Source organism: Amia ocellicauda, chromosome 1, assembly GCF_036373705.1.
Source record: "Amia ocellicauda isolate fAmiCal2 chromosome 1, fAmiCal2.hap1, whole genome shotgun sequence".
In the NCBI taxonomy this organism is placed as follows: Eukaryota; Metazoa; Chordata; class Actinopteri; order Amiiformes; family Amiidae; genus Amia; species Amia ocellicauda.
Window position 1 is genome coordinate 58120756 of NC_089850.1, and position 25444 is coordinate 58146199.

Below are 25444 nucleotides of genomic sequence, written 5' to 3' on the forward strand. Positions count from 1 at the left end.
TAATGTGCTAAATGTATTACAGTGTGTGTTTGTTCAAGGACAACAAAACTGTTCAAATTCACCAAAGCACAGCACAATAATGTCTTTTTAACACGTGTCTGTGTGGGTAAAACACATTATTGTGTAAGAAATATATAAATATGTATTTAACACGATAATGTGGATTTTTTTTAACGAATAATGTGCTTTCCCCATACAGACTTGTGTTAATACAAAGTTGTGTTGTCTTTGCACAAACCTTGTATCAATAACAATAATAATACCATTAATAATAATGGTTTTGAAATGTCTCCACAGACCGGGTATGAAAGTACTGCAAAATAAACAGCGCAGGTGCTGCACCTCCCCTCAGCTCTAACCAGCACCCTGACCAGACCTCTGGACACCAGTGTCTTGGAGCCGACCCACTTCCCTACACCGGACACCGGCGTCCCAGACCGACTCAAGACTCTCACGTCCCTCCACCTGCACCGCACTACAGGAGATCGGATCACAAGCGCCTTCCCGTGTCTTTGAAACTCTGTTGCCAAGCCTGCGTGGTGTTTTGCCACGAACCCACGACTGCAGATGTGCGAGGTGTGCAATCATGTTTTGAAAAGGCATCAATCAAATAATAACATTCACAATTGTTTAAGCGCACATCTCATTTGCAATAATAATACTAAATATGAATAATAATAGTTAGGGCCCTGTGTGCACTTGTAATTGGCGGAGAAAATCTGAACTACACAGTCAGGACAGCAGTGCATACATCAAAGGGGCAGGCTGTAGGATTTAATGAAGGCAACTGTCAGTGAGATTCTGCACGAATCCATCGGCGCCGGGTCTCCAGTGTGACAAACAGACGGGTAAATACAACGATCACCAGGGACCAAGATTAAAGCCAACGCCCGACCTGGCTGCCACTCCGCTCTGATGACACTGTGCATGCACGACCCGAGTGCCAGGGCTGCTCTCTCTCCCAGGTAATAAATGCCTAATCTCCTCTTCACTCGAGTGGCAGATTACGCAACGGGAGGATTCCTCAGGCAGCTGACAAGGCTGCCGTGTTTCACTGGCGGGGAGATGCCTGCTTTTATGAGGCTCTCTTTATCAAAGTGGCCTTGACCAAAGACCACAGCGCTGGCTGCCTGGCATCTCCGCGCTCGATAGAAGCCATTCAAGTCCGCCCTTTTTTATTTTTTACCAAGCCCCTTTAAAGAGCAGCCAGCACTGATTCCACAGCTCGGCCCTGATGTATATCCTCCGGCGCTGCCTGCGGTGCATGCAGTTCTTCACCGTTTCCGCTGGCGTAAGCTTGCCACGCTAGCTGAGCGTGTGCTGGTAGAAGTTAACAGCCTGGACAAATGTCCAACACACCCCATTGCCACTAGAAATGTGACCATTTCTCTCTCTTCTGCCAATGGACGGTGCCAGCGGTCAGGCACTGTGCAGGGGCTGGTGTCGGAGAAGGGCACAGGGACTAGGGTAATTGCTGCATCTTGCCAGCACCTTAGCTCACCCAGTCTCCAACGTGGGAATAGAACAGAAAGACTGCACGGCCCAGCCCAGCCCACGAGACCCATTGCCCAGGACACTCCCGGGATGATCTGGAAGGGAGGAATGAAAAGGCACTCTCGAGGAAGAGAGGAAAGAATGGGGCGGTCTATGAGAAAGGATATTGTCAAGCATTAAGCCTAAATGTGCCTCGCAGTGAGTACACTGAAGACAGCAGTCTCTCGCTCTTCTGTGTATAGTCCCACTGTCTGTAGAGCGGCACACACAGTCCAGACTCATGACCCGTCCACACGAGGCCCCGCAGCCCCTTTGCCTCGGGTTCTGCCCGGTCTGTCACAAGCAGTCCGGTTAGCATGGAGGCCCTTGGTAACAATCTATGCAACAGCTGTGCACAAAAGAGACCCCCCACACACACACACACCAACGCACTCACCCACCCTTTTTTGTCCTTCTTTATAATTCTAGACAGTAGATCATGACTGTAGTCTCCACGTGCCTTTGTGACGGAGCTGCTGTTACTGAAGGAAGGGGAGAAATACAACTGGAAGGGGGGCGGCTGGGGGGGTCCAGACACAAGCGACAACGAGTCTATCAACAGGGTGGCCTGAGTTGGCCTGTTGTCATCGGGAGGCCGTTGCACTTTCCCCTTCATCAGCAGAGTTATTATTATGGAAATAACTGCATCCATTAGGGCTGTAATCTTATCGAGAGGCCAGGCAGCGAGAACCACTCTAATGGCACCTGCTGAGCACGGCCCACAGCTCTCCCCTCCGCACACTAAGCCTGGGGAATGAGTGTTTTAATGTGTCGTAGTGAGTGCCTCACCAATTAGTTTCCTATGGGTTCAACACGCCTTCTCTGTGCTTTACGACACTGAACACCACAACACTGATTTCTTAGGCATGATTGGAGAGCACAGTGAAGACATAGGAAACTACTGAACACTATAGTAAAGCAAAACTCCTAGAAGTACACTTGAGGGTTCCGTAGTGCAAACACCAAGCTCTCCTGCCAAAAGCAGTCTGTGTGACAAGAGTTTCCAGCCCGTTCTCCCCACAATGGCCTGTTCACAAGCTGGAGGTTTTCAAGGCTTTCTGCAGAGAGCACACGTAGAAGGAAAAGAAAAAAAAGTCTTGAAGCTTGCACCTTGGCAGACAGCTGCACCGTAACCACGTGGAGGGCGACTGCAGTGTGCCGCTACCTTCCCGGCTTGTCCATCAACTACTGGAGTGCTTGAGGTGTGATTTGATTACTGGCCTTACGCTCGGGTGCACAGATCTGAGGGCACACAGAGGAGGGGAATCTGAAGCACGTCTTCCACGGTTAATTCTCTTACTGTGGCTACAGACGCCTCTGCCTCCTCTACCTCTGCACACACAGCTTTTCCACGGTGCTGCTATCACTTTGTACTTTGTCCTGAGCTGGTACTACGGTCACTGGAGTCATACCCACTACTTGTTATGCTGCCAAAAAAAACACCACTGCCAGCACTTAGCATTTCTACCACTGCCTGCTATTCTGTCCAACAATTCCTGTTATTATTAATACACATACATTTGGATTATGTGTGGGACTGCTGGGTGTCTTTGAGCACAGGTAGGCAGGGATCTGTAACCCTGATTGCAGAAGTGCATCCCTGTGTGGCCAAGCCAGTACAAATAACTTCTATAGTTGGGGACAGCTGTCAAGTGTGGGTCTCACAGCAGTCCCTGGACTTGTCCACAGTACCCTCCTCTGGTCAGTGGTGAAGAGGATCACCAAAAAGATGGGACAAAGACGTTTTTTTCTGGGCTCGTGGAAAGCAGGTGTGCCAACTAGGCATGCCCAGCCACCTCAGTCATGTGGTGATGGGAGATTATGTAAGGAAATGCACAGGCACAAGCTTTCTAAGTGGAGCGGACAAGACAGGTGGCATCTTATCGGCTGCCGATCTCGTACCTTGGGATCCCTGAGGTCTCATGAGTGGCGATAAGGAACACCGCGGCCCAAGATGCAGGTCGCAGATTAATCGGCTGCATACGCACACACTGCACTGTCAGGAAAATTATGTAATAAAAAAATAAAAAATAAAATCACCTCTGGTATGCACTCTTCAACTCAAATCCAAGGCGGCATTTAAATAAAATGTTGAATATTTCATTTTTTTTAAATAAAAACTGTAGCAATCTGATTTTACAGTAATACTAGCAAATACAAACTGTCCCTCAACCTACAACTAATTACGCTATGTCCGCATCCGTATTCACATCCGCATTCAATGGATTTAATGCTTTAAAATCCGCATTCGACGGTTGCGGATTTCTGTCAGTTCCGTCACATCCCTACGTATCATATATGTTTCCAAATGCGTTCATTTCTCTCACAATACTGCTGGCATTGCCTGTCACTGTTGCGAGTGGGGGGCGCAGTTTCTTAATGTTGAAATTGATCAAAAATGATCTGTGGTCCACAGTGACAGGATCGGTTGAATGGTTGACTTGCGATCATTTCAGTAGAACACGAACTTGCACAAAACCTGGATCTGAGGAAGCCCTGCATGCCTTTGCAGCAAAAAAAATTCATAATTTTAAGGTAATATTGTTTTCTTACTAAAATTGTTCATCATTTTGGTACATTTATTGCATTATCAACATGATTGTGTGGTAATTAACTGATTTAGAGTTGCGTTTGTGTGTGTTTAAATGAATGGGAGGGGAGAGGGCACTATGTTTATATCTTGCCAATGGGGGGCATAATGTGTAAGGCCGACGCTGGCTCTGAGGACTGGATTGGAAGAACCCTGGCTTAGAGGCTCCAGTGAGAGTAGACTTACTGGACTTACTCTTGCAACACAGGTTAGGCCCTGCAGCTCAGACTTCCAAGCAGAGCCAAGTCACAGTCTGAGGGTAACATTGTCTACCTAAGGGATGGCACACAACTGGGGTTCAGAGGGACTGGGTTTCCTCAGGTGATGGGAGATTATTTAAGGAGATGCACAGGCACAAGCTTTCTAAGTGGAGCGGACAAGACAGATGGCATCTTATCTGCTGCCGATCTCGTACCCTGGGATTCCTGAGGTCTCATGAGTGGCGATAAGGAACACCACGGCCCGAGATGCAGGTCGCAGATTAATCGGCTGCATACGCACACACTGCACTGTCAGGAAAATTATGTCATAAAAAAATAAAAAATAAAATCACCTCTGGTATGCACTCTTCAACTCAAATCCAGGGCAGAGATACATCTGTTTTTCAAATCCACCAGAGCCCTTAAATCAGGGAATTCAACCAACCAGTTACCCACCAAATCAATCTCACCCTGTATCCTGGCTCCTATGCAGGTACTGATCAGAACAGGGGTCTCAATTATTCCAGGTCTTGATTATTCGCTAATTGAGACATTTCTAGAGCCTGGACCCTTTCCAGCACTGGAATTGTCTTCCTCAGGTTTAAAGCGAACTTCCCTAGCCTGCTGCATTGAGGCCTCTGAGGACTGGATTGGAAGAACCCTGGCTTAGAGGCTCCAGTAACAACAGACTTACTGCACTTACTCTTGTAACAAGTCACAGTCTGAAGGTAAAATTGTCTACCTAAGGGGCGGCACACAACTGGGGTTGAGAGGGACTGGGTTTCCTCAGCTCAAGGCTACTGCACTGGCCTCAGTTATTGGGCCGATCTCAGTGAGAGCGTGCATTCCTGCTCCTCGCCTCGCCCGAGCTCCACTGTTGGTGCTGTAGACAGAGACAGTCTGTCGGCGCACATGGCTACACATGCAAAGCAAATTGGATCGCTGCCTCGGACACACCTCCCAGCACCTGATCTGCACAGCCCCACACCAGCCGTGCCACATGAGTGATGAGTGCCCTGGGGAAGGGGGGGAGTCTGAAGGCTCTTGCAAGACTAGGGGAGTGGTTTCTAGATTTGACTGTAAATCTGTAACCATTCTCATTCATCCCTGGGCCTGTATGAGGGTCATAGTGGCAAGTGATTAAAAACTGCTGATTGCAAATCTTGGGAACATATAAGAGAAATATCTCTCTCCAGATTCCAATTGTTGTATTATTATTATTATTATTATTGGTTTTATTTATTTTATTTACCACACCACACCCTCCAATGGGTTCCTTCTCACGCTGTCAAACATTTCTGTCTCATTGAGATCACAGAAACCAAGATCGTGTTTCCCTGCCCTCCCCAAACACGTGATGCTTCGCCCACTGGTTCTCTCGCACTACTGCCCACATATCTGCAATCTTCCCTTCCTCGGCTCTTCACACGCAGCCCTGGCACCAGAACTCAGCCGCTGCCGTCGACGTAACACAACCAGCTTGTTAGAGCAACTCCAGGAGAAGTACGGGGGAGAACGCCACTACTGAAGAGGCTGCTCTGGCCTGACGAGGAACAGTCCTCTCCCCTTAAGAGGCAGGGTCAGGGTCGATTCCGTTTGGCTCACTCCCCAAAGCGCCCAATTCCCCAATTCTACTACCAGAACAGAAGAGGCTGGGATAATCGACGCGGATGTGACATTTTGCACCATAATGAACCATTATAGATAGAGAAAAATGAATAAATGATAGACAGCACCAGAGGCAAGTCTAGTTATTGAGAAGGTTACACATAGTGCAAAGTGAGCTGGGAGGAGGTGGGGGTGTACACTGCGGCGTGCATTCCAAAGGCAGGGCAACACAGAGGCCACAGGGAAATGGGACAGTCTGTTCCCAGGCATCTTGTGACTGCTGGAGCCTGTGTGCACAACAAACAGACAAGGAGCCTAAAGGCCTCTCTATGCAGTGCTGGGGGGGGCAGTAAAGCAATACACACAGAGAGCAGCCAGGCTTGAGTGCTAGGCAAGCGACTACAGGAAAAGTGGCACCAGCACACCCTGTTGCATGCAATGTTGATGTAACAACAGCTCTGTATTGTGTACTCGATGTTACTTCCATTAGGATGTGCTGTGTGTTTATTTTGCACTTGCTGTAATACGTAATGCTTCCCTTGAATTTATGTTTTTGGGTGACACCTGTAAGCCACCCATATGAGAATCCAGCTAATGACAGAGTAGTGTTTCCCCAAACTGTCCTATACCTCTAATCAAGTGTAAAAATGTAATCTTGTGTATAGGATTATGAGGGAAAATAAATCCTTCGGTTACTAACTGCATTTCAAGACACTTCTTCTAGTGGTGCCAGTTTCACAGGTTGTGCATTTGTACGTTTAACGAGCATAAAAACACAACACAATTCGGCTACTGTAGGTCAGTTACAGCAGATCCTGGACTGAACCATGCTTAGATGGTGAGATGGGGGGTTGATCGATAAATTTAGTCTGAATTAAAAAAAAAAATCCTTTGGAAAGATATTTGTTTGTCCAATCCTTACAGGTGTGATTTATAATACGTTAATAGGTTGTGTGTTAATAGGTTGAGCCAGTGACACACCAGTAAGCGAATAAGAGAAGAGTATGATTGAGACTGAAACATCCTTGGCAAAGTTCAGCCAGTTGACCATGAAGAAAAAAAGACACAAAAATCCAGTCAAAAGCAAAAGGCCCAATACATTAAAGAACAAACGATCCTCAGTTTACAAAGAAAGTCCAATTAAGTAATGAAGATGCAATAAAAGTGAACCAGAAACAAATACAGCTGGCCAGCACTGGAGCTGCACAACCTCATATATAAGCCACTATTGAGAGTGTTGTGCCAACAGACAGATGCACAAAGACGTCTGTTTACGGTGTTCTTCCATAGGGGCCGGCCCAGCCCTGACTCATGACCCCGCAGCCCTATCGAGAGATCGGGATGCTGTCATTCGTTCCCTCTCGCCTCTTCCAGTTCAGCCACTCTAGGTTATTGCAGAGCTGTTCTGATTCCATCCTCTTTCACTCCATCCTCTCTATATGCTTTCTGAAGAGATCGGCCTGCATTCCTGTGCTCAGTGTCGTTCTCCTCGCTGGTGGGATAACGGCCGCATGGACAGGACCCTCCCTGTTCCGTGCTAGTCAGAACATCCAGAAGAAAAAGGAGAGTACGTACTGTTCCTATCAGTTCAGATGGGGGAGTGATTGTAGCATGGCTGTGATCAGTGTTGCGTTGGCTCTCCGAGGTGCTGACATAAATGCTGGGGGGGGGGGGGTGTGTGTGTACTGGTAGATGGCTGAGATGAGCAAAATAAATATGATGGGAAAATACAAATTGTCTACAACCACTGGAACAACTTAATCCAGTCGTCAGTAGGTAAATACAGTAGACCGGAAGATGGTACTCTACTCTATGCAGCCTAAAATTTGTGTTGAGGCCCTTTGTGCAACACCTTAAAACCCAAGCACCGCTTAAAGGCAAAAACGAAACAGAAATTTAACTTAAGTTCTTACAGCCACCGATCACTAGGATTTCTGTTGCCATATAAACAGGCCCCAGGGGGTTAATGTTTTTATATCAACAAGCTACCAACAACCAGATTGCCCAATAGACCTGTGTTCTCAGGATCTGAATACTTTCTTTATTTCTTCCACCGACCAGCTGTGGATCTTAAGAAGGGGAACAATTGAGGCCTCTTGGTAGAGCAGGGATTATTCAGGCCAAAGAAGGGAAATGTGTTAATACTGCTACGGCAGAACTGCACCACACAGTCCAATTAGAACAGCCACCCGATTCGACCATGGGCAGCTGGGTGGTGGGATCATCCAGAAACAATAGTCATGTTTGTGCTGGCCACCCAGAGCCACCCAGATTATCCCCAGAGTGAAACCTCTTAAAATGTTACATAAAGATAACAGTTATGGGGTCAGAATGGAAAACAAACAAAACGAAACAAAAAAGAAAAAACAACTTCTCGCCTGCTACTGTCTAGGGGGAAGGACTGACCTCTCCTAAAGCAGGACTGTGGGATCTGTCCCCAGGGCAGGGCAGGGGACAGCATCTCTGACCTGTGGCATCTTTGAGCTCGGCCAACTGTGATCGGACATGTAATCCATATAGAATTAAATGATACAATTAGTTTTGTATTATTATTATTATTCTAATTCCATCCCAAGTCACACAATATAATCTCCATTAATGACTGACTGTGACTGGACTTTAAAATGATATGGCATTCACCACTGTGAACGATGCCATCTCTAGGGCGGCCATCTCCGATGCCAAGGGACCAGTTCACACATGGACAGCCAAGCGCCGCCAAGAGAGCTAGGTATTTTACTCTGAAAATACATTGTTTGCTTTGGGGTTTGAAGACCATGTGTCTAGTATGTTCTCTGCTGCCTCTCTCCCATTCAACAGGCACAGCACTGTATCCGTTACCAAAACAAGTGGCTGTTTTGAAGGGCTACTGTGGTGACGGCAGATGCTATTCAGTTCACTCTTGTTCCCAGAGGGCAGCAGTCCTGGCAGAGAGAGCAAGTGTGTGAGAGGGAGAGAGAGAGAGAGACCAAGAGAGTGCAAGAGAGCACAGTGCAGGCAAAGTGGCAGCTGGGCAAAGGGCTGGGCAGCATGATCACTGCAGCTGGGATTTGGAGTGACCCTTTAGGAGGCGGCACAGACAGAGGGGTGGCTGTAATCAATTGAACAGAATTAGCCAATTCCTTTATATAAGAAAATAAGCACCTTTGGTTAATTCTGGCCCAGTGGGGGGGCAGGGGAGAGAAGGAGAGTCCAATGGGAACGCAGCTCTGTGCTGACGTGGATGGCAATACACTAATTGGGCAAATTGATTAAGGATTTAGTGATAGCAGTGAATCAGCGACAGGGGGTAATCACTCTCGCCATGGCAACCCTCGTCACCACCGGGTCGATGCTGATGAGGACGAACGAACGAAAGCTGAATGAAGAACGGCTTCGGTTTCCTAGTTCTCTCCTCACCGAGATCAGCTGCCCAACCAGGACGCGTCATAGTGAATGAGAAAAGATATAGAGTGGCATGAATGTTTGTTGGCACAGAGAGAAGGCCGGCTGGGACTGTTTATTATTATAATTTATACATTTCTTTCCTTATTTTGGGAATGATTAGTAGTCATAGTATTAGCAATGGCAGGGGCAGTGGTGCTGGTGGAAGTAGTGAATTTCCTGGTGTGGCGTTCTACAAGTTGAGTTGCGTGATATTAAGTTCAAAGGTGGTTGCAAGTATAACATGCTGGTTTTGGCAGTATTTCAGGTATTTCAAAACCTACTCGCCTCTCTTACCTCACTTTCTGGCATCACAATGGCCGTAAGTACCCGTTATCATATTCCAAACTACGGCGTATTCCTAACGTTGGCAGAATTTTACATGAACAGCCTGTTCATTGAGTAAGACCACAACGCACCCTGACACAAAGCTGGGAGTCTAACAATGAGTGACGGACAACCAGCACTAAAAATATCAACCTCCCGGCCTCCGACCCATAGACAGAACACCTCCGAGATGAACTGGAAGGGCAATATCACTACTTGGGTCAAAGGCATTAGTCCCGGTGTTATTTGCATAGAGAACACCGGATGAGTCAAGTCAGTTCAGAGGAAATGACAGTCGGGCGCAGTGTTTACAGGAGACACACGGTGGCTTATGCAACAAGCAGCAACAGATGGGGCAGAGGGGACGGTCATGACCCATGGGTGCAGGTTAGCCAGCATTCCTGTGTGCCTGCCTGGCATTGGGTTAACATCACCTGACACAGGCCCCGGGGCCCCTGAGAGCAAGGCTGCAGGAACAGGTTCCACTGGGTTCAACACAACATATGAAACGTTTCCCATGCAGAAAGCTGTGTGCATGTGCTCGATTGCTAAACCAGCTCAGGTTGCCTTTCTGCAGAGCTTCAGGCCAGACGATTTCCATTTCGCTCCTGGGAAACAGAATTCATTCACGCATTCGCCTTTGTCCAAAGTGACTTACAGCCAATACAAACAACGTCACTGTATGTACATACACACAGTGCCCCCCAGATGAGTCCACACCTCTGAATAACCAAACCCCAAAACACACCATGTAAAAGAGAGATTTATGGATTGGATCATGTGTCCTGCTGGGACAAAAGTCAAAACATTTGATACATTTAATTTCGTAGCATGACACGGAGCAAAGTCATATTTGTTAGAAACTAATTTAATTTCAAGAGACAGGAGCATCACATTTCTTCACACAGAATAAATGTGTGAATACGGGAAATCTTCAGAGACCTCTATTAGTTCCAGAAGCTCCCACTGGACTTCCGAACAGCAGGATGTTGTTGCAGATTTGTTCTTATTGGATTTTGAATACTTAGAAGTGTGAATAAATGTGACCCTCCTGTCTTCTGGAATTAAGTTAATTATTGATGACCAATATGACTTTGTTCTGTGCAGAATAAGATGAATACAGTAAAATATTTTTTGACTTTAATCAGCAGGACACATGATCCAATCTGTAAATCTTTCTTTTATATGATGTCTTTTGTTCCTATTTATTCAGGGGTATGAATGAAGCTGGAGGGCACAATGTATATTTTGTGTATATACAGTATATAAAGGTAGATTATTGAACCAAAGTGAAGGGCTCTCTTCAGAGTGACTGTTTCTCAATAGCAGACCATGAATTTATTGCAGGTGCTCTGAGGGTTTGATAAGTGGGACCATTGGGTGGATCTCAGGGGGAAGCCAGAAGAAACGGACTGGACTAGAAGTACAGGCAGGGGGATGACATAAGGAGAGCAAGGGTTTGGAAGGGGAAACAGCAAGGCGTGAAAAAGCATCCCAGTGCCACATTGAAAGCTCGGTGTCTATTTGTGTACCAATCATAAGCTAAGCAGTTAAAGACAGAACAGCTGGGGCGGGAGAGAATGGGCTTCGGTTTGCTTTAATGGCTGCCATCTTTCAACTGGGGGAAAAGCCAAAGAGAAGGATGCAAAGTGCTTAGTTTCAGCAGGTAACCTGTGGGTGAAAACACAGAGAAACCCCGAGAGCAGGACAAGGAGCAGAAAAAGAAATAAAGGAACGATTACAAAATAAAAAAAGAACTGTGCACTCAGTCAGCTGTGAAATTCCTGGATGTACACCATCACCCAAAAATGTTCACGAGGCTCAAAGAATGTGCCTCGTGTCACGTGACCACATTGTTGTCACCAGCCAGCCTCTCTGATGGAGATCTGCAGGAGCAAGAGGCCGCTTAGCTGAGGCCACCAGGACAGCCCCCCAACCATGAGAGCCCAGCTGGGATATTAGATTATAAAGTTAATTTAACATGTCCAAAGGCACTTCATTCACCATTATATAATGGCACTGGGAAAATGAAGTCCTTTTCAGAGATGTCCTCTCAATAAAGGAACAGCATCCCACCCAATCAGGGTTGATATGAAATGAATTTAATCAATTGTAAAACTGACAGATATATACATGACTGACAGTTATTTTGTGGCATTAAAATAAGTTTGCTTCATTTGTGTCTTGAGAAAGGCCAGTATTATTATTTTGTATTTGTTTTTGGGAAGGACATCCGTCCCCCCACATCACCGAAGACCATTTGGGTTATTATATTATAAAATACCACTGCACACCATAATAGCTCAGTTTTTATATTACAAAGCACCCCCCCACAACTAAACAGGACAACTAAACCCTTATAGGAGAAAATCAATCTCTGGGGGGGATAACAACTTAAGGACCTGGTCAAATGATCTTGCCTGGCAATCTAACGGAAACATGTGACCGAGTGGAGACTTGAATGAGACGCCATCCACACTGGGCTGGTGTGGCACACGCTATGGTGGGAGTCAGACTCCAGGACATACAAAAGGTCACTGACAATTCAGTGGAGTAAGAGGAGGCAATTCAGACAAGCGTGCAGATTCAGTCGCGCGCTGCTTCAAAAGCCTCCTGGGGACAATTCAGGATCGGTTCTCAGTGAATCACCAGTTGTCACTAGCGCAGGGCTTGGCAACGTATTCCTCTCTCTCTCTCTCTCTCTCTCTCTCTCTCTCTGCGTACTGTGTGTCTGTGTCTTTCTAAATTTGTAAAAAAAAAAGCTGTTAAAAAAACAAAAAATAAAATTAAAAAACAGTCGGGTGCCTTTCAATCGTTTGAAGAGACGTAAAGAAAATCAAAAGTACGTAACCCTCCAAAAGTTTTAAATATTATACTGCATATCTCCATGGCAGCCATTCACGGTGAAGGAGGGGAGGAGTGAACGAAATTGTCGCGTTTGGTTGGCGTCCACGGCTGGCAGACACCATTTCTAGGCAGGAGCCGGACGGGGGATATTGGGAGCAGCGGGACTTCAGCCCAGACTGACCCAGAATCCCCTGCCTCAGCACAGCTCGAATACAAACACAGACGCCATCTCCAAGGGCCCTGATATTACACAATCAAATCCTCTTGCGCGTTTCATTCTCGCCCCTATGAAGGAATTCAGGCTGATCCCATGATTCAGCGCTGCACCGCCCGGCCTCTCCCCTGGCTTCACACTCAAACTTTCACGTCAGCCCTGAGACTCGCAGCCCCCTGAGAGCACGGCCTGTTCAGCACAGGCAGGGTGTGTCAGATCATCCCAGTAGCAGCTGCATACCTAGGGGAACAATCACCGCGTCTCAGCTCCCCCCGAGCAGACAACGCCCAGGGAATCCCAATCGACACGGCGCCCTGACAACAACCACACACACAAACAACACCCCGCACACTCAACGCACCACTCCTGTCACTGGCTCATGGTCCACTCTGTCCTGTGGATGTGCGTTTGTGTGACGTGTGTGATAAATCTTGCAATTTGGTGTAGGAGGGCAGATTATATATGGCCTGGGGGAATGGCAGGGGTCAGGGTGAATGCATTACAAGTGAAGAAGGCCTTGTATTTCTCATTGGGGTTTAATCCGGTGTGCCACTCAAAATGTAATACCTTATAATTTAATTAATTTATGTATTTAAATGAGTAGTATGAGATGAGTCTTTTCCCCCCCACAGATGTTGTGTGGTGTTGTGGCTACAGGCCCTTTGCCTTCAGATTCAGAAACCGCTGCTGCCATTCCTGAAGGAAACTATTTTTATTCCTGGAGTTTATTTTTGGCAAATGCTCAATATAAAAAAAAGAAAAAGAGAGAGCGGATGCCAAACTGTCCCAGCAGATCTGGAAGAGCTCGGTGCGATTCTCACCTCCTGTCTCTTTGCCGACAATGCGGTGACTCAAAGTATTCATTAGGAGTGACTCAATTCTTTATTTTTGGGCTGTACTTGCTAAGAGGACTACTGACACTGACAGCGGCAGCGCGTCACGGGGACTGCAGGGACCGAGGGGCTCTTGCACCCTCTTGTGGAGCTCGAGCAGAATCACACAGTCCCTTCACACATTACAAGCACTGACAATTCTTACACTTGAAAGTCTTTAGTCTCTAAAAGTGGTTGATTTATGTCTTGAACATTTCAGGCACCTGAGATAGTAATTGTAAACAGTTAAACCCATTTTGCATGGCTAATATGTTTTCATGGATTTCTACAGTCTTGGGAACATACCCAGTGCATTAAATTGGTCACAGATATACTTTAAACATATATTAGGAGACACTGTAGCCTTGTTTCCACCAGCACAACAGTTACAACACAGATGGCCATTTGCATTTCACCTACAAACTTACCCTGGATATGTTCATGCAAGGGCAACGGTCAATAATGTACCATAATGTGCTGCACGGTCCTAAACATGTGCTCAGTCCACAGCCCTGTTATCAGTGAATCAATTATTCAACGTCTGCTGCCACCTTCTGGTACAACAGCGCATCGAGGGGCACCTGTTCCTATTGACACACTGCACAGGGCTGACCAGGGTTCGGGTCAATTCCAGTTTTTCCCATTACAGATCAGATCAAGTCCTTTCTGAATTCACTTTTGACTCCAGCTGAGCCTCTTATGTCGATGGCAGAAAAATGATTGGCATTGTAAGTTGGAATGGGTCTGAAAACGCAGAATTGACCCCCCAAGCTTGGTCCCAAGCGTGAGGGTGGGACCAAAGTGGTGAAGGCAAAACTCGTCAACTAAAATAAAATAATGTGGGTGGGGCGACTAGAGACCAGTGTTTGTGAGTGAATGCGATGATGCCGAAACACTAGGGCTGGTTTCACAGACTCAGAGTACCACTACTCATGGACTACTCAATGTTATTTTATGGAAGTAATCCAAGACAAGAGCTAACGAAGCTCTGTGAAACCAGGCACAAATCTCCAGCAATCTCCAGTTTGAGAACTACAATGTAAAACCAAAACCATAAAACAACAACCTAATACTAAAACATAAAAACAAAGGCTCAGCTAGAACAGGAAGTGAACCATCAGCAGTGCAGAGGGGCTGGCGGTCCGACAGCGGCAGGGCTGCTCTTACCGTGGGCACCCGGGTGGGCGAGCCGCCTCGGCCCAGGCTGCTGCTCTCCCAGGAGGGGGTGAAGCGGCTGTTCCTCAGGCTGCTGCTGCTGCTGCTGCCGAGCGCCTCCTGCGTGGAGCTGCGCGAGATGCCATAGCTGGAGCGGGAGCTGCCGTACGAGTCGCTCACCTCATTCCCAGTGCTGCTGACGCTGCCCCGGCTGCGGTACGAGCCGGCGTCCAGCGCCCTGCCCCCGGGTGACGGGTCCGACAGCCCCAGGGAGGCTAGTTCCCGGGTCAGGTCGCTCTGGCTGACTGACTTGCGGCGACTGAGGGTGATGCGGGAAGACGCGGGGGAGGAGGTGGAGAGGTAGCTGGCCTGGTTCGAGGAGTAGCTGTAGCTGGAGTAGCCCCCCCCTCCACTCAGGCCCGAGCCATAGGCCTTGACTGGCGTCCGGCTCAGGCTTTCGCTGCGCCGGCCGCCCAGCAGGTCCGTGCGGGGCATCGGGCGGCCCCGGTCTGGCTCTGAGGACGTGCTGTAGTTGCGGGTGCGCCCGGCGCCCGTGCTCAGGTAGCTGGAGGGCGTGTAGCTGGAGGAGGAGGTGGGACTCTTGTAGGAGTACTTGTCCCGCTCGCCGTAGGAGCCCAGGCTGGACCCCAGCGAGGAGCCGTAGGAGCCATATTGGCTGCTGTAGGTGGAGCTCGTGTAGCGCTTGGCCGTAGAGGAAAGGCGAGACATGCCTGATCTCAGCTGCAGCGAGGCGGCGGCAGACCGCATCGGCTGCACGGGGAGGGTAGGAGAGAGAGAGAGAGAGAGAGAAATTCCATCAAGCCACCTCAGCATGTACATGGTTCAGGTCATTACAGTCCTCGAGGGCCGCAGGGGTTTCGGTTTTTGTTCCACCTTGGGACTTAACTACTTCTTTGAATTCATGATTAGGATATCGACACAAATCGCCAATTTATCCCCAGTCTCGGTCAATCGCTGACTGAAAGGCACCTGTGACATACGATGTACAGACCGGAAACAAAAACCCTGCTCAAAATCACAGGCCTGTGCATTGAACTAAAGATAATTTATTGTTTTACTCAAAGCAATGCGCTCTCTCCACAGGCCCCTGAGAAGCCGTGACAGATGGGCTCTACAGCCCCTGCTCGAGAACGCCGGCAGAGGGAGATTGGGTCTGAGCTGCAGCTCTCGAGGCTTTGGCACTCTGTAGGGGAGGTGATCACTGATGCGTTTACACTATCGAGCCGAACTGGTAAAGCACTGTACATTTCCTTTTGAATGGTGGATCCCCACACGCCGCGCCCCCCCCCCTGCCCAGAGCCGCGGCACGGCACACACCAGCGCTGACGACAGAGGGCCGAGCGTTGGCCCTGCTGCAGCGCACTCAACAACGCCTGGAAAGCGGAGGCGGGTTCCCTGAAGACGTCGCAGAAACGGCAGCGGCAGTAGTAACAACAATCAGGGCTGGCAGTCTGTTCTACACCTCCACACAGCCCCTGCCACACTCTCTCGCTCTCTCTCCTTGCCTACTCTAATTCCGGGCAGAGGAGCTTCAGAGCAGTGTGTAACAGTAATAAACTTCCTCACTCCAGTTTGTCACCGTCTGCTCTCTGAAGCCAGTTTCACAGCAGAGTACGTCAACCTAACCAATGAATACATCTGAATACATATAATCATTGCTTTTATTCTATGTGTGAGATTGGTTCTATTTTGGTGCAAGGAGCACACTGTCCTTTTGTTCATTGTCTTGTGAGCATTTGTTACTGACAAGCTGAACTGAGGAACACACTGTGATGTCGTACCAGGTGACACGGAGAGAGACCGCCCCCCACTGTGCTACACCTGCCCGGACCCCCGTGGAGGGGAATTAGTGGAGGAGAGCCTGGTTGTGGAGAGAGAGCGACAAAGTGGCAAAACACATTTGAAATTACGGTGATGGACTTTGGACTTGGCTTTCAATTACGACTTGGATTACGGACTGGATTGTTTGCTAGGAGTGTGTGTGTTGTGTTTGTGTCAATATGTTTAGGCAGGCTCAAAGAGGAGCCAGGTTTGATTTGGTTTGTCTACTTTGTTTTGAAGCACTGTGTAAATAAATCGCCACTTTAGCACCATAATCCTGCCTGTTGTTTTCCTGAGCCCCATCTTCAGAGCCCCGGCTCCGGGTATAAACCCTGCACCCCCGTTGTCACAACACTCACAACTAAACAGACATTCTTCCCTTAAAACTGTGGCTGTTTTGACAAAGTGCCGCATTTCCTGGTCTTCACACACTGATTACCCCCCATTTACTCGTTCAGTAAAACAAAACCCAACCTAACCAATCCATTAGGTGGCATTTCACATCTCAGCAGAGGTGAGGAATGCTAATGTGTCCCCTAAATTCCATGATAAAGGCCTCCACCGAAGAATGAAAGGAGAGGAAAAAATAAATAGAAAGGACAGAGAGAGGGAGGGAGAACGAGGAAGCCAAAATGAAAGGAGGAAAAACATTCATCAGCAGTTTTCACACGCAGACCGGCATGCCCATCTAACATCTCTGCAGTTGCCCTGTTCCTCTCTGGCGTTTTCTTTTTTCCACTGGAAGTGAAAACAATCCATCCAGCCAGCGCCAGAGTATCACATGAACCGCAGATACCTTGGCCGAAAGAACAGGAGAGGAAGGAGATAACGGGGAGTGAGAGAGAGAGCACCACTGCCGAGAGCAACATTAACTGACGCTTTGCTTTTTTCTTTTAAGCAGATATCTGTACCCACAATAGTGCTGCGTCATGTCACGGGAAAGGTTGCTGGCCATTACGGTGCTGGGAGTGGACTGGACCGGGCAAAAGGGGGCAACAAAACGGAGCCTGCAAAAATGAAAGCTGCCCGGAGGTCAGTGTTGAGACAGCCCAGCCAGATCCCTCACAGTAACGCCAGCTCTTATTCAAAAGGGGCACAGAGAAGTCTGAATAAATAAAAGTATCCGGTGTTGTGTAGCCATACTGGGTTCAGTGCACAGGCTCCGATTTCCTTAATCTCTCTCCCTCTCTCTCGCGCTCTCTCTAGCTCTCTAGCACAGCCCTCAGCATCAATAATTCAGCCCCACGGATCTGGAGGAGGCAGGCGGCTGGAGGCAGTCCAACGCAGGGCCGCAATAACAGCATAGCAGCCAGAGCGGGAGGGGGGGGTCAGACTCCAGCTCCAACAGGGGGCTCCCAGTCACTCCACTAACTTCATTATTTTCTCCATCAGGCTTGTTTCAAGATTTTATCACTTTCTCTGTTTTATTTACAAGCCGATCACTTCCAACATGTTGACATACTCATGGTATTGTCCCACCCAACCTTTTACGAAGAGCTTGATTCACCCGGGTTAATCATTAATCAGAGCAGGGGAGCTCAGAGCTGGGCATGAGGACAGACCAGGAGACACAACTGCACCCCCCCAGGACTGGAGTCGGATCCCCCCACCCTGTTCTGGAGTCTCTAACACAGTCCCACGCCCACTGCCACTCTGAGGAGCAGAAGGAGGGAGGTCGGGAGGGAAGACCTTATCGTACCCACACCTCTGGGGGGACTAAGGGGCATCGGAGTGGCAGGACAGTCCAGACGTGGGCTGATGAGATGGGCGTGAGGCGTGAGGCAGTGGACAGTCCTGACATAGATCCGGCTAGTGCATGGCAATAAACAAACCAATTACACAGCAAATAAATAAATATTAAGGGAGACACTCTAAACTGAATCATGATCTGACTGACTTACACGCCAATACACTAACTGACTGATACAGACTGACACCCTGACTGACTGGCACGCTGATACAGACCGATACACACACTGACGGACCGGCACACCAATACACTGACTGACGGACTGGCACACCGCTACACGAACTGACTTATACCACCGACTCCGACTGAAACTCCGCCTCGCCACTGGCTCGCGATCACAGAGCCTGCCGCCCCCCTGCCTCCTGTTGCTGTAGGAACAACCTCTCGTAACCTGCCTCCTCCTCCTCCTCCTCCTCCTCCTCCTCCTACCACCCCCCACCCCCCCCTCCCCTGGCCTCCTTGCCCCCTGCCTCCCATTCCCGTTACACACAGGGGCTGGATGACACGTCAGTGAGAACACTCTCCCAGTGTCCGCGGCACAACAGAGCGAGCACAGACATGCCCGGCATTGAGAGAGAGTACAAAACATGCCGGCAATAAAACTACACAAACATCTGAAAAAGCTGTTGTAAAACTCTCTGCTGCCTCCCCCCTCCACCAGCATCGCCCCACCACACACACACACACCTTCTCCAACTCTCTCTCTCTCTTCTTTTCAAATAAGATTTCTCTTGCTGCGGTTTCCACAGCAACACACCAACAAGCTCCAGTCCTTTAAAGCTCGCTCTGCCAGATTGAGGCCAGTGTGCCAGGACAGTCTCTCTCTCTCTCTCTCTCTCTCTCTCTCTCTCTCTCTCTCTCAAAACTAAACACATTCAGTATTGCTAGCCTGACTTTAAATGTCCAAGAGCAGCTGGTAAAGTTGTACAAAAGTCAACAATAATAAACGGAAGGAGACCCCTTAGATAGAACTTATGTGAGAGTGTCGAATTCATTTCAGCTGATATTTGAGCACCCTCTGAAGTACTTCTCCTGATATTGACAGATACTGTGAAATACTAGCAGGCAGCAACAGGGATTTTAAGGGACATGTACAGTCTTCGTGGGAAAACAATCATACAAAATGTAAATGACATCAACTTGCGAGTCAGGAAATACTGTCTGGTATTACATTTGGCAGATCTGCTACAGCCTGGGAGTCTTCAAAGTCTGTAGTGTTCCCTTCTTCTTCAGAGCCCCAGGACATAGTCAGGCATCACAGAAACTGTAGGTCAATTAAATCCCATTAACAATTTCCTTTGTTCCTCCCTGGTGGGAGGGTGGGATAGCTTTCTTGGTGGAAATAAAACCAGCGATTCAATCAATTCCGCCAAATTAAGCCAAAATACGTTCAGCACCAAAATTTCCCGCCGTGCAGTCCAGACTTCCGAACACCTGATGGAATGCTTTAGGTCAATTGAACTAGTGAGAAACATTTGGAGAAAGCTTAAGGTGTCGGCATTAAACATGCAGCTGTGTAAGGCACCTGGTACTGTGAGATAGAATAGGTTTCAACACTAATGAGTACATTTTTTATATAATCAGACTAGAGCTGATTCTCTGTACTGAGGTCTCTCTTTTGTGCTCATTAATAAAGATGCACAGTGTTTCCACAGCGAGATATACACAGAGTTTTCCTTTCACGAGGGTTGACTTTCAAAGATAAACACAGATACTGTTAAAATGAGGGGATTAGGAACCAGCTCAGACTGGATCTGAATGGGAGGATGTACCTGCTATAGGTGTTTCTTAACGCGATTACATCATTATGTCAACGGCACCAAGGCTGTATAAGTATCTTGTTTAAACCAGGTATCTTGAGTGGCAGCTATTGAGCTGGTGCGAGACTCCCTCTGTGCACATCGAATACAGAAGGCTGCTTTGCTTGTATCTGCGTCTCCAGAATTGATCGACTGAAAACCCCACAGCACACCAGACAAAGCCCAAGGAAAAAAAGTATCCAAGTTTGCCAAGCTGTAATGATCAGGTGGTTTAAGGAAGCATCAAAACAGATGGCGAATACCAGAACATGACTGGCGGCCCTGTGGGGGGGGGTGTAGCAACGAGAGCCAGTTTCCAGACATTGAAACCAGCCTCCACTGTCACATCGCTCCATTTCCCTGGAGCTGCAAAAACCCGCAGTCAGTTTGGGACGCAGCGGACGTCTCCGGGCCAGTAAACTGCCATTCACCGCTGGAGGAACACGCGCCAGCAAAATTCATCAAATCCATCAAAACGCTCCGACTGTCAAGGGATTTGTGTTTCATTGCTTGTTGGTTTGGTTTCTGACTTTTTACTTAGAAACGCAGCTGTCTAAATCCACGCCAATAATACAAATCCTACACTTCCTCTCACCCAATTCTCAGATGAAGTCTACTGCCCCATGCCCAGGGCCCCATCACAATGTGGCGGTGGGACTGGCTTGTGTGCTGTTCTTATGTTGGACGCTGGTGCCGAGCGGGTGGCACAGCTGTAAGAGGTTCGGGTGACTGTAGAGGGACCGGCTCAGACGGGCCCGTGTCGAGGTTGGGGATACTCCAGCACAAGGGTGGGGGGGTCGCAGTGCTGTGCCGACCCTCCCGGCTGTAAGCGCATTCCTGACCTTTCCGAACAAGACGGGGGCGCCTGCTCCTTTGAACGAAACCCGAGCCCCACTGCTTCTGACTCACCACCTATCACTGAGGGAGAGCGAGAGAGAGGGAGGGAGAGGGGGACAGAGAGAGAGGAGGCAGGGAGAGGGGGGCAGAGAGAGAGAGAGAGGGGGACAGAGAGAGACAGAGAGAGAGGAGGCAGGGAGAGGGGGGCAGAGAGAGAGGGAGGGAGAGAGAGGGAAGGAGAGGGGGAGAGAAGAGGCAGACAGAGGGAGGGCGAGGTCAAGGGGAGCCGAGAGAGAGAGGAAGTGGGGGTGGGAAAGAGGGGACAGAGAGAGACGGGGGGGGGGGGGGGGGCGACAGTGGCAACAGAGCTGCTAATTGATACAGAAATCCCTGTCTGCTGCTTTGGGGGGGGGGGGGGGGGAGGTTGCTACCTACATCCATTTAAAATCAGCAAGTACCCCTTTCTCAAGATCTAACCCTGCCATCTTCAAGGGAAGCCACTGCAGCGAATATTCCCACAGCCTGTGCAACACCAATATACTCTCCCCCTCCCTGAACTCCGGTTCTGGTGACAACTGCAGGGCCCAGTCACCTGACCATGGCTGCCCAGGGACCAACCACCAGCTCAGAAAAACTGTAGGATACAAGGGAACAGAAACAATATAATCAGAGGAAGATTACAGACTTCCGTCCCTGCCAGCAAAGTGTGGGGGGGGGATTTTCCTGGTAGTGTGACGTCCACTCTGTAATATATATGTGTATATATATATATATATATATATACATACAGAGCTGAACTGTGGCCAGATAAGGATCCCTGCATCTGCGAGGGCCATACCAACCATCCTCCTAACGCCAGCAGGATCTCAAGTGCCAAATCACTGGCTGGCACAGAAAGCACCGCTGATACTGGTTACACTGGTTACTGGTAGTTAGTTTACAAAGCGCCTGGCCCAGGGAGACCACAGCCTGTTCAAATTCAACCCCCCCACCCAGTCAATCTCAATCTCAGTGACAGAAGACGGGCCTATCACAGAGACACTGATTAGAAATTATGAAGCGCTATTAATAACCCCTTGTTTTTCCACTCCAGGGGAGGGACAGGGTGGCAGCCGCGTGAAGAGGGCTCTGTTCTGGGGCCGTTCTTCAGGGGCGCCAGTCGGTCTTTTTAAAGAGAAAGCAAGTTTATACTGGACTTCTTTGGCCGGGAGGGGATGACAGCCCTCTGTAGCTGTGTGCCAAGAGATTTCTCAACGCAGTTTTGACTGATTGATTCATTTTTGCTGCTGGGATTCCAGGCTGGTGTTCAGTTACAGGTAATGCCAGTCAGGACAACCTGTGTTCAGGCCTCACTGTGCTCCCTGCAGTCGTGTGCCGAGGCCTCAGCTGAGACAGGCTCCACCTGTCAGCCAGTGTTTTCGCAGAGATCATTGACATGGTGATGAAGGCGAGCCGGCCTTTGGTCTCGCTCTTCCCAGGTCAGTGCCGTCTGAGGCAGGTTGCTTGAGCCGGGTCGACACGCTTTCTACCCATGTCTGGGCTTTCACACTCACACCAGTCAGAACCTGGGTTGCTAGAAAAGTGGGTCAGAGTTCTTGAGGGGGTTGGGTGGGTGGTCCCAGAATCAGAGCCCGGTAGGGTGCGGAGGGGTGTGGGGGGTGTGAGGGGCAGGAGAGAAGGTGGGTTGGTGGCGGGGGGGTACCTGTGGGGCATGCGGAGGTCCGGCTCAGTCACAGCAGCCTGTCTGCCTGCCCTGCCTGCTCATCCCCCCTCAGCACAGACACTGCGCTCTCGCCTCGCCCCTGAAACAACAGGCCAGACGTCAGCACAGAGGTTCTTACTCCTGCGCCCTCCCCAGCAGGAGTGACGGCGAGGGGGAGACTGACAGAGTCGTCTCTGAGCGGGAGCAAGAACAGGAGGCAGACGGGAAACGGCAGAAGACATGCTGCTACACAGGCCTGATGGGAGGGGAGAGACCTTGAGAGCCACCCCTCCGCACTTTATTTTGTCATCCAGTCATTCAGAACTGTCTGGTTACGGTTAAGAGTGAAGAGTGAAGAATAGCTCTACTCTTATCTCTGTCTGTCTCCTTCTCCGACTGAGGAATATGTCGTCCATTGAACAAGTACTGTACTATCGATTCCATGACATGTCACTATTAGTCCCACCTACCCCTGTGCTCAGGGCAGTCAGTGACTGTCGATGTAGAGAGACCTGTGAAAAGCTGCAGGATTGGGGCTCTCGTGGGAACAAGGCTGGCGTCCACTGACTTTGACTCCTACTTGCCACCACACCTAGACAGTGATCAGACCTTGAAAAAGACTCCTCAATACGGATGGAGGGGGAGCTGGGGAGGAGCCATCGGAGGTGGTGGGATCACACACCATCCTTTCAGAGGTGGACTGTAGTCAGAATACCACCACTCAGAACAAAACCGGAACGAACACAAAGAGTCCAGCACACCACAGGTGAATACACCGTCGCTGTGAGACGATAACTAGCACCATCACAACCCGGGCCTGCTCTGCGAGACCGCAGCTGGCAAACAGCCTCATTAAAGCTATTACTCACATGATGGATGCCTCCACTGGCTTTTACAGGGCGGCCCTCCATACAGCGGGACCTGCAGACCCAGTGCTCTGCCTACGGATGTGTCAGAGTCCAGGGCTCTAGCCTCACCCGGCTCTCTTCAATCAGAAGCCAGCAGACTTGTGAAATATCATACAAAAACGCTCTATACTTCCTCTACAGGGCTAATGAAAGCCCTTCGTATACCCAGTGGCCTTAGCTATTTACCTTTTCCCAAGTGTGACTTTATTGCTCCTCTAACCAGCGCAGACTAACAAGAGTAAATTCATTTGCAAAAATGTTTCTATCCAAAGTGACGTTCACATGGGGGGGGTGAACAGGCAAAAGGGCATCCAATCAACGTCACCCCCAAGGAAGAAACTGCGCAGGTTCCTGGCAGTGCGGTAGCTGGCTCATGGTGACGCACAGCGAGACGGTGGCAGAGACAGGGCTCGGACTGGATAGCTCCAGGTGACGAGCGGATTACCTCAATCACTGCTCCCGACCCCCCCAGTCTCCAACTGAATCGGCTTGTTTTCGGGGGGGGGGGCAAGCAAACAAGAGTTGCGCAACATTGTGAAATCTGCTGGCACTGAAACCTGCGTGGCGTTAATACTCTTCCCCTTTCTCTGCGTGGGAGCTGGAGAAACCACCATCAACAACAGCGTAGTCCCAGACTCCACCTTATTTTGTTCAAAACCAATCCCACTGACAACACCAACTGTATTAATGTCCGATTGCTGCCTATAACCACAGGAAGCACTTTCTCTTTTGGTTTTGGTTTCCTGATGGTACAGAGAGAAGGCCTGTTGGCATCCATTTTAACTAGCCCAGAAAACCACCAGGTCATCTCTATCTCTCTCTCTCTCTCTCTCTCTCTGCTTACAGCTCTGGTTGGACGTTTGCAGTAAAATAAAATACCACTAAAACACACACTCGCTCACACAACCATCTCCAAGTCCAAATTCTTTATCAAAGCAACAGCAGGTTACCTTCTGATAGGGACAACGCAGGTCAGGGGACTCCAACAGGAAAGTCCCGATGGCCTCGGCTCTAGGACCACCCTCTCCTCCTCGATTTCGGTCCGAGGACGGTGAACCTCAAGACGGCCTAGGTGGACGAGCCGGAGCGGCGTGGGGCGATGGCAGAGCGTCTGTGCGCTGTGCCCTGTCCACAGGCGAGCGCAAGTGAGTGAGTGAGAGCTGCTGTGGAGGCTCGAGTCCCGGCGTGTGCGCACTGTAATCCAGAATGCCTGTGCTCGGGTTACAGCACTGATAAATATAGCGGTCGCCTCTGACCTCGCGGGTCACTCAACACGGGCTCGACATTCCAGCTCCCTCTTAAAGCAGCAGCGATTACCTCCCCCCCGACACCACCCCACCCCACCCCAGAGCCCTCCTCTCTGGAAGTGACAGAGCTCTGATCTCCATTGAGCATTGCCTATTTTCATTGTATTTTTATTTATTTATAAACACAGATGTGTGTTATTCCTACTGCATGTCACACACAGGTCTGATGTGTCATTGACATCCCTGGAGTTGGTCTTTCCGTGTACTATAGACATTTTGTTTTTAACCGTATCTTCTGTATTGGAATGTTCTTCTCCCCCTGGATAGATCAACAAAATCAATACCAATGAAAATGATACAAGACTGGCGGGGTTGGGTTTCAGCTGCTCTCTGATCCAGGGCAAAATGTGCTCTACAGAGCATCCTGTGGCAAATTCCCAAAACGCTGTTTAGCCGTGGAAATCTATTCTGATGCAGTTCAATTCTACATCTCGGTCTTCTCCATTTCAGAACATGCATAATTAGCTGAGGGGAAACCAGGACCACGTTCTGAGCTACAGTAAAAGCCCGGGCCAAATCCTCCCGTACAT

At 49.1% G+C, this 25444-nt stretch overlaps 1 protein-coding gene across 3 annotated transcripts in view; it reads right to left on the reverse strand.

Annotated features, from left to right (window-relative positions):
• Window positions 1-25444, reverse strand: part of usp2a (ubiquitin specific peptidase 2a) — a 45568-nt gene that overhangs the window by 16890 nt on the left and 3234 nt on the right. Inside the window, exons 1-3 of one of the 3 annotated variants that reach the window (XM_066710801.1) lie at window positions 24558-24797; window positions 22700-22799; window positions 14782-15540 (exon numbers count right to left, since the gene is read on the reverse strand). In XM_066710801.1, the coding sequence (XP_066566898.1) occupies window positions 14782-15537 (756 nt within the window). In that variant the 5' untranslated portion in view covers window positions 15538-15540; window positions 22700-22799; window positions 24558-24797. Of the gene's footprint in view, window positions 1-14781; window positions 15541-22699; window positions 22800-24557; window positions 24798-25444 lie in introns of those variants that run through there. The other 2 variants (XM_066710791.1, XM_066710783.1) reach the window with 2 other exon arrangements.